Source organism: Apodemus sylvaticus, chromosome 11 (assembly GCF_947179515.1).
Source record: "Apodemus sylvaticus chromosome 11, mApoSyl1.1, whole genome shotgun sequence".
NCBI lineage: Eukaryota > Metazoa > Chordata > Mammalia > Rodentia > Muridae > Apodemus > Apodemus sylvaticus.
In genome coordinates, this window is record NC_067482.1 from 2,419,165 (window position 1) to 2,429,043 (window position 9,879).

General features: G+C 46.1%; 2 protein-coding genes across 3 annotated transcripts in view; both read right to left on the reverse strand.

The window, feature by feature from the left end:
* The window catches only part of Btbd8 (BTB domain containing 8), a 69,519-nt gene extending 65,606 nt beyond the window's left edge, over positions 1 to 3,913 (reverse strand). Inside the window, exon 1 of one of the 2 annotated variants that reach the window (XM_052198735.1) lies at positions 3,625 to 3,913. In XM_052198735.1, coding sequence (XP_052054695.1) covers positions 3,625 to 3,773 — 149 coding nt within the window. In that variant the 5' untranslated portion in view covers positions 3,774 to 3,913. The remainder of the gene's footprint in view (positions 1 to 3,624) is intronic. The other variant, XM_052198734.1, reaches the window with a different exon arrangement.
* A 4,203-nt stretch (positions 3,914 to 8,116) lies between these two features.
* LOC127696236 (lysophosphatidylcholine acyltransferase 2B) lies at positions 8,117 to 9,670 on the reverse strand. The gene has a single exon (XM_052198802.1). The coding sequence runs from the start codon at positions 9,668 to 9,670 to the stop codon at positions 8,117 to 8,119; it is 1,554 nt and encodes a 517-aa protein (XP_052054762.1).
* Between the last annotated feature and the right edge of the window lie 209 nt (positions 9,671 to 9,879).

Here is a 9,879-nt window from a genome sequence, read left to right on the forward strand (position 1 = left end):
TTGACCCTGACCCCCAACCACCGCAGACAGACACCACACAAGACTACAAGATATGTTGGGTGACCAGACAGAAGCAAGTTGTCCTTTGAGAGGCTCTACCCAGCAGCTGACTCAAACAGATAGACACCCACAGCAGAACAGTGGGGACTTGGGGACTCATAAGGAAGAATAGTAAGAAGGATTGTGGGCCCCAAAGGGGACAGGAACTCCACAGGAAAACCAACAGAGTAAACTAACCAAGACCCTTGGGGCTCTCAGAATCTGAACTACCAACCAAAGAGCATACAGGAGCTAGACCTAGGCCTCCACATGTATGTAACAGATGTGCAGGCTTAGTCTTCATGTGGGTCTTGAACAACTGGAGCAGGAGCTATCCCAAAAGCTATTGCCTATACAAGGGATATGTTCTACTAGCTGGGCTGCCTTGTCTGGCCTCAATGGGATTAGAAGCACTTAGTCTTACAGAGACTTGAAGTGTCAGCGTGGAGGTACAAGCAGAAGGATCCAACCAGCTCAGAGGAGAAGGGGAGGGGTAGATGGGGGAAGGACTGTGGGAGGGTGTGACCAGGAAGGGGGCACTGGGCAGGATGGAAAGTGAGTAAATAAAACAAAATTAAATTAAAAAAATATGTATACTAAGTGTGATCTTTAAAGATGTTTTAGCATTAGTTAGAAAAACAAAGTGAAAGGGAGTTCCTGGTTTTGCTCCTTACAACAAAGTACCAACTGATCCATAGTGTGCCCCAGGCTTGGTACAGAGCAAGAGGCTTTTAAAAGCAAATACCACATCCTGGTACCTGACTCTGCAGTTACAGACATGAAGGTGAATAAGAGGCAAAGGACTTATGCAGACACTATAAGAGGAGAGTCAACAGACAGTCTGAGACACAGGCAAATTGGTCTTTCAGCCACCAGCGGGGTAGAGTGGGACTTGAAGTGAGGAGGACAAACCACCTTACAGTGCAAACAGATGACGCCAGGAGCCTGAGCCAGGCAGAGTCCGTGGTAACAGAGAGGATGGAATGAGAACACGTGTGAGGTCGTAACTGGAGTTGGTTGATGTGGAAGGTGAAGGTGAACAATCATTGGTCTGGACAGATAACTGGGCGCTGGTGATGACCTCCATCTGTACTTGCTTGTCCAGTCTCTCTTCAGCTCATCTCTTCAGATGAATGTCTAATTGTAGTCAGAATGCAGCCTCCCACATACTCATATGTACTTCCTTTTCAACTGTCCTAAGATTTGGAGCCGTTTCCTGTTCTTCCCTGTCTCAGCTCACCCACATAAATTCACTCAACAACCCTGTAACTTTTCCATTTCCACTGCAAGCATGGAGCCCTAAGCTACCATAAAATCTCTTACTTGACCTGTTTCTAACTTCTCTATTCCCAAAGTCAAGACCTAGATGTTAATTGTGTTTTTTAGAAACATCAACAGTTCTCTAAAGTACCTTCAGAACCCATCCCAAACATTTAAGAACAGAAAGAATGCCCTGTTATAATCCACAGCTCTAACCTATCCACCTCACATGCTGTTGTCTCGGCTACCATAACCACAAGCGTTTTCAAGATAAAAACCACCTGTCTTAGTCAGGACTAACGTTGCTGTGGTGAAATGCTATGACCAAAGCAGCTTGGGGAAGAAAGGGAGTTTATTTTTCCCAGTTCCATGGATTGATTAAAAAGCAGTGAACACAGGAAACAGGACAGGAACCTGGAGGCAGCAGCTGATACAGAGGCCATGGAGGGAAGCTGCTTCCTGGCATAGAGCGCAGGGCCACCAGCCCAGGGTGGCACCACCCACGATGACCTGGACCTTCCCCCACCAATCACTAATTAAGAAAATGTTTACAGCTGGATCTTAGGGAGGCATTTTCTCAGCTGAGTTTCTTTCCTATGACTCTAGCTTGTGTCAGGTCGACATAAAACTACCTAGGACAGAGTCAAATCTATTTATATGACCCCGGTTTTTACCATAAATCTCAATACTTTAACATCATCTGAACTGGACTGTATACCAAACTGAAGCCAACTTCCTGTGCTAGTTAAGCAAGGTAGCTTCCGCAGAGAAATTGTACGACAATCCAGGTAGCCAGTGGTGCCTCTAAGAGTGTACACCCCCAGAAGGAATATTAATGAGATAATGTATTTTTCCTCCCCAGACACCCACCCTTCAGTGCAGCCACTTGCAGCATGATACAAGATGACACTGTGACAGAGCATGGCAGCACAGAGGCTTCTCCATCTCTGTTCTTACTGAGGCCATTTCTGATTTGACTAGACCTTGGTCTCCTTGATAGAGAATCCCACAAAAAGTTACCCAACTCTACTGTAGGAATCCAAGGTCAAGAGATTCCAGCTAATTTAGCTTTTTTGTTTAACAGCCTACAGTGCAGACCTCCCCTCCAGCTAACTGTTCAAGTTCTAGTACAGCGCTTACTTGTGCAAAACTCCCCTGGCAGCAGCACAGAACAGGGGAAGCAGCGTAAAAAGCCCCTTACCTTAAACGTTTGGGGCTGCACTCAGGTCCCAGGCAACAGAGACAAATACTTTCAATTGGCTATAAACTAAGCCTGAGTAGTCACAGTAAGAATTGTAGAATAAAGCCAGGTGCAGTGGGGTACGCCTCTAATGATAGGCAGAGGCAGGCTGATCTGTGATCCTGGTCTACAGAGTGAGTTCCAGGACAGCTAAAAAAAAAAACAAAAAACAAAAAAAAAAAAAAAAAACAAAAAAAAAAAAACGCCTTGCCCCCAAATAAACAACAACAAAAAAGTTTTGAACAATAAGAGTCAGAGAAATGATCCGGAGGTTAGCAGCACATGCCGCTCTTGCAGAGGACCTGAGTTTGGGTCTCTTCACCTACACTATTATAGTAATAATATGCATTCCCAGTAAGAAATCACTCTCACACTTATCACTAGTCTGGGTATAGGCTAATTAATGCCAACGGAAGAACTGTCCTTGAATAAATGTTTTCTTACATACACACCTTAGGAAATACATTTTCATATACGCTATCATCCTTAAATCAAGTTCCAGCCCCAGTTTACACTATGAACAATTTAAACAGAGACAGGAGTGTGCAAGTCTGACCACTTGGGTGGAGTGTCTGCACAGCAGAGATATTGCCAGAATTATTTTCACTACGCCAGTATGGGTTTCCCCCACTAGTTGATGACCTGGTTCATCTCGCCCACCTGTCAGAATTACGCTTTTCCTGCTAAGAGCATAGGGGACTTAATGGCAGACCATGACTTAATGGTAGCTGTGACCCTGAGCTGCTCTGTTAGAGACACTGTTCTGTCCTTCATTTCAAGTAAATGCCCGTTTTCCTAACTGAATCATTTTTCTTACAACTTTCTAAAGACGTGGTGTGCGTTTCAGGGTTTGGACGCGGCCCAAACTCAGCAACAGCCGCTGCTGGTGTGTGAATCTTAGAAACACTGATTGCTACACATCGTGTAGGTCTAATTTTTTCCTCCTTCTGAGTGCAGTGAGACTGGTTCCTTGGGTCGGGCTGAGCCTCCTTGGGAGGGAGGCGCCCAGCGAGCGCTCTTGGGCGACTCTGGACTGGAGCGAGGCGGTGAGGGAGTGAGCAGGCAGCGCTGCTCCCGCCTCCTACCTGAGCACATCGCTGCTGAGCTGCTCCGACACCGCCGCCTTCAACCGGCGCCGCTCCCCGGGCCCCTTCCTGGGCATCCCCTTCCTGCCAAGCTCCGGGGACCTCAGAAGGCCCGCCGGGGCCCCGCCGCCTGCTCCACAGTGAGCCATGTCAGCCGCAGAGCCCGGGTGCCAGGCCGCGCGGGACCGGGACGGGGGCGTTCCCGAGCCCAGCCGCACGCCGCAGAGTCCTCCCCGGAAGGAAAGTTCCCGCCCCACCTAGTTTGCAGCCGGTCCTTAAAACGCCGCGGACTCAGCACAGCGGGCCTGGGACTCAAAAGTCCGTAGCCACGTGACCTGGCGCTGCTGCGCAGGCGCACTCGCTCTGTTTACACCAGTCTGCTGGCGCCCTCCGAATCTCCCTATGGCCCGTCCCCAGAGCTTTAATCTGTTCTTTCTTCTTACTGGTTGGTGTTAGTCAACAGTTTAATGAGTGTTATGGAGAAGTGACTTGAAATCAATGCGAGTAGCATTTGTATGTGTTCTTCCTGGAGTGTCTGCATCCTCTGCCCTCTTTATCTATGAAAGATGGGGGTGAGTGGGTAGGAGAGGGTCACTAGAGTTTTCCAGCTGTGTGTATTACTGTCCTGAGCAAGGAGGTAGACAGGCATAGTTGGTGTAGCACTAGTTAGATTTTAGTGTGATGAGGGTCATCTCACAAGGTTCACACTCTAAATTCCTGTGGTCCTAGGGCCATCTCCCCTAAGGCTGCTTAACTGGGTGATGTTTCTTTGCTGAAGGATATGTAAGGGTCCATGATTTGCCAAAGAATGATGCCTAGGACTCAAATAGTATGTAAACATAAAGAATGTTTTATTCCTCAGAAGTCCAGCATGCTGGGTCTCCCATTACTAAGAGAGACAATCTAGTGAGCACCGAGACCTGATTTAAAACACATTCGAGGATTCTGGGGCAGGTGACCATCTTGCTCCATCTCTAAAGATATTCCATAACTAGGATGTAGGGAATGGAAACTTGCTGACCCATTGCCCTTGCTTCAGGCCAGGTGGCTGGGCAGCTTCTGACTAGGCCTGAAGCCTGGGGTGTTTCTAGTAACTGACTTGCCTGGGTTTGCTTGGGCTTACCCAGTTCTTAAGCCTAGTCTCCTGGACTGCCAATTTGAAGCCTTTTATGGAGTCAGCCTGTCTCAGACTACTCTAACAGTAGACCGGCTGCAAACTAGAGACTCTCCAGCCACAGAACAGATCAAAGTGACATCTCTCCAGAAGTGCAGAGCAGAGCATTCGTCTGTTTATATACTGTCAACTACCATCATGGATTCTAGGCCTGTGTCTGATTATCTTAAGTGATGCCACTGGGTTTTCGTTATCAGGTGCAACCTTGGGTATAGTGGAATTCCTGGCTAAGCTATTTTTACTAATCTAAAAAATTCACTTTTTTTTTTTTTTACTATGCTCATTACACCTAGAGCTTAGCTTTGAGGAATAAATGATTTGAATTAAGAAAACCTGAAGGTCAACCCTTCTTACTGTTCACAGCTCCTTGCTTTCATGCCTCTTAACTCCCTATCTCATCTTCTGGTTTCATATCCCAACTATTAAGTTATCTGCCATTTTTTTTAGGGCGCCATCACCCCAATAGTCCTTCTTAAGTTGTAAGGCTTTTAAAGGTATTCTAAGTCAAACATGTGACTCTAAAGACTCTAAGCTAGGATCTGCTTTTTTTTTTTTTTTTTTTTTTTTTTTTTTTTTTTTTTTGGTTTTTGGTTTTTCAAAACAGGGTTTCTCTGTGTAGCCCTGGCTGTCCTGGAACTCACTCTGTAGACCAGGCTGGCCTCAAACTCAGAAATCTACCTGCCTCTGCCTCCCAAGTGCTGGGATTATAGGCGTGCACCACGTCGCCCTTTTATTAGTGCAAATGTGCAGTGTGTCGGGTCCAAATGAAATTCCATCTCTCCAAATTCTGGTGGTTAAACAACAATCCAGCACTCCTTGGGAACTTGTGAAGCCGACCCCCTTCTACCAAAGGCGCTATCTGTGGTGTGTGTTAGCATACCGAAGTTCCTGCTGCTCTCCAGGCTCCCTTGTTATCACAGGCACCTGTTTCACATGTTAGCGTTCGAGTTGGCACGCTGCCCTTCTCACCTCCTCCACAACAGCAAATGTCTCCAGCTCATGGGCTCACCTCGTTCTCCTTATCATCCTATTGCAGCTATGCTCTTCCCTGCCTTCCCTCACCCCCCTCTCCTTCTTCTTCCCTCCCTCCCTCTGCCCTCCTGCTATCTATCTATCTGTCTGTCTGTCCATCTGTCCGTCCGTCTGTCTGTCCATCCGTCTGTCTGTCCATCCATCTGTCTATCTATCTATCTATCTATCTATCTATCTATCTATCTATCTATCTATCTATCTATCTATCTATCTCTGCTCTGTTCCGAGCTGCTGATCATGTTCAATCTACCACTTTCTCTCTCTGCTCTAGACATTTCCTGATGCCTCTGCCTGATGCCTCTGCCTGATGCCTCTGCCTGATGCCTCTGGCTGTTCTCTCCCACATTTCTGCAGTAAAAGCCTTCCCCTTAACCATACCATGCCATCCATTTATAAAGTGTTCTTATTTCTGCACCCGAGTTACCTCCATATATATTTTCCCAATTCCATACATCTCATGCAAATTATGTAATTTCATTTTTTAATTTACAGCTAAATAAATTTCCATTATGTATTTTCAGGTCCAAAGGATATCCTAAGTACCCCCCAAAAGGGCATGTCCCAAAACTGAGTCTAATCTCAGATCAAGTTGGACCATAGAAATATTTCTGTCACTTAGATTAAATATTTCTCTGGCAGTTATAAATCAGATTCTATTTTTTTAATGATTTGAACTCTTTTTTTTAGATTATTTTATTTAATGTATGAGTACACTAATGCTGTCTTCAGACACAGCAGAAAAAGGCATCAGATTCAATTTCAGATGGTTGTGAGCCACCATGTGGTTGCTGGGATTTGAACTCAGGACCTCTGGAAGAGCAGTCGGTACTCTTAACCACTGAGCCATCTCTCCACCCCAATGAAAGTCTTTGTTTCTATTGAAGTGGCATATGGTTCTCTATGATATACATCTGAGGCCTTTCTATTAGCATGTCAAAACCCATGCTAGCCTCTAGGCTGCTACAGCTCCCTATTCACAAGTACCTGGTATAAATGTCAGTGTCCGTGCTAGCCTCGGGGCCTTCTCATCTCCCTACAGCCTCTCTTCCTCCACTGCGCTAGCTTCCAGGCCATTGCAGCTGACAGGCCTCCCTCCTCCCAGATACCCATCCATCCTCTCTGCGAAAGCAAGGTTTTCCTCCTGCCCCGACCATTCTCATTCTCTCGGCTTTGGACTTTTGCTGATGTCCCTGCCTGTTGTCTCTCTCCTAACCACAATAAAAACCTCCCCTCCTGCCCCACCCCTGCTATAGAGTGGTCGTTTCAGTGGTTTCTTTACCATGCCCCCATTTACATGTATACGTAATACATTTTCATTACCCATTCTTCCCATGATGGACATATAGACTCATTCCACTTCCTAGCTATTGTGAATAGAGCAGCACCAAATATGGTTTAGCAAGCATCTCTGTAGAACAATATAGAATCCTTTTGATGCCTTCTAAAGATATTTTCTCTGAATTAAAGAATTAAAAAGCAAGAAAAGAATGTTGCCAGAAATCCTAGGGAGTCCCAGTAGAGAGCCATTACCTGGAAAATCAAGGTCTCCTTGTTGGAATTCTTAATCTCATATTAAAATAACTTAAGAATGAAAACAGGAGCTTGAGTACCGTTTATTATCAACGAAAAGGAAAACCCCAGAGCAAGCTGTAAATCTTTTTAAGCCTAAGTCTATCTGCTAGGTTTAAAGCCGTGTTTCTGCTTCTTATTTTCTGGGTAGATGGGACTACAGCCATATGCCCTTGTGCTCAATGAATATTATCTTAAGGGAGGGAAAGACATTTTAATTCCTCAAGCATATTTTAAATATAATGTCTGTGTTAGTTAGTTTCTTTCAACATGTTGCACACAAGCTAGGGCCATTTGAGAAGAAAGGGTCACAACTGAAGATTGTCTCCATCAGACCAGCCTGTGGACAAGTCCGTGGTACGTTTTCTTGAATACTGATTGATGTGAGGGGGCTCAACCCACTGTGAGCGGTGCCTTCCCTAGGTAAGTGGTCCTGGGCTGTATAAGAAAGTGAGCCCTGGGAAGCACGTGAGCGAGCAGCACCCCTCCATGGGTCCCATCTCTACTTCTGCTCCAGTGCTTGGCCTGGCTTTCCTCAAAGATGGAAGCCCTTTCCTCCCCAAGTTGCTTTTTCCAAGACAGTACCCATGTTACTTAGAGTTAAAACCACGGAGTTTCTCCTCAAAGGATACTTTTTATTTAGTTCGTCATTTCCACCTAAAAGTTCTTTTCCTGTTTCCAAGGATGCCTTCAAACCTTTTAATATTAGGGAAATGTTTATGCTTCTCCTGGTAAAGAGTATATATAGGCTGCCTGGAGGTCTATGTACGAATGAAATAATTTGGCATATGCTGGATGTTTCAGGGCAAACCTCCTAAAAGTCCTGTATGAAACCTGATCTGAATCCTTGCCAGCCATCTGCTGGAAGAGTCTGGAAACATCTAGGTCCGGCACTCCGAAAGCTGCCCGTAGCATGGTTGTCAGCTCCTGTTCCGTTATGTAACCGTCCTCGTCAAGGTCAAAAAGCTTAAATGACATTTGCAGAATCTTCTCCGTGTTGGAGGGGTTGCACAGGACAGTTAGACCTATCACATACTCTCGGAAGTCTATCGTGCCATCCTGATTCCTGTCAAAGAGAGAAAAAAGCTGTCTCAAGGGCTCTGAAATCGGGAGTTTGAGATAACGTGAGAACTCTTCAATTCCGATCTTGCCTCCTTTTGAGGAGACTGCAACTGAAGCATATTTGTCCAGGTGCTTGTGAATATTGTCCCAATCTAATTTCAGTTTCTGACTGATTTTTGTAAATTCCACCAAGCCAGCTTCCATGGGTAGTTGAAGTGCACCAGCAGAAATCATCAGCTTGCAGTCTTCGAAACTGTGATCTGTTACAGGCAGCTTCAAAGCATTTGCCATGTGGATTCTGACTGTGTTGGCAAAAAGGATGGGGTCTTTCTTTTCTTCTTCATTTGGGATATAAACAGGCATGAACTCAACTTCCACTCTAGTGAAGGGTTGACTCAGAGTAAGCATACACACCTGCAAGCCTGAGAACCCATGCCAAGTCCAGGTCACGGTGTCCAGGGTGTTGGGGTACCTAAGCAGCACTGGTTGCACAGGAACACCTGGGGAGAAGGCTCCTAGTTTAAAAGTGACAAGACAGGAGCGGTTGGTGCACAGTCCTTCCGGAAAAATCAGAATCTGCGGCCACTTCATTTTAGATTTTACTCTCGAGAGGATTTCATTCCGGGTAGTCTTTCTAGAATTCGGGTCTTCTCGTTGCACAAGCACAGGCTGGGTTAACAGGATGCATTTCCCAGCCAATGGGATCCTCACATGCTGACTATCAGAGACCACCGAAGGGAGACCTGCCACAACGACAGCAATTGCGTCAAAGAACGTGGAGTGTGGTGCGGTGACGAAGATGGGGGCCTCCTCTCTGGTGGCCTTTTTCCCTTTGACCTTTACCAGGAACCCAGCAAAGAAGAACGCCAAACGAAACAAGAATATGAGGGCCGGCTTCATCAGATGTTTCCTCCAACTTCTCATGGGTTTGGTAGGTTGAGTAGGCAAGTTAATGGCGGAGAGTACGGTCACTGGCCAGAGAAGGATGAGGAGGAAGACAATGCAGGATACCCTTACTGGTACCAGCACAGTCCCCAAGAGGATGGTGCAGGCCCAGCGCCAGGCACTCAGGTGTGTGTGGTGAGTGAAGGGGCTGGCCACCGCAGGAGGATATAAGGACTTGTTCACCTCCTGTGCAGTCCTGCTGTCCCAAACCTCCACCTCCGTCATGGTGTCGGTGGTATCTCTGCGCTGGGTCAGATGAGCCATGAAGCCTGCTTCTCAGAGTATGGCTGTTGCTTTCTCCACATCCAAGGGCCACGTCCGTTTGCATGTAATTAGCACCCTTACAGCTAATTGTTGATTAATAGGAAATGATGCACTACCTTTAAAATAGAAAAAAATCCACAGGAGAATTAGAATCTCATCAAGAGAATAATCGTGGTATGCTGTTGATTTTGGTCATACATATGGTTAGT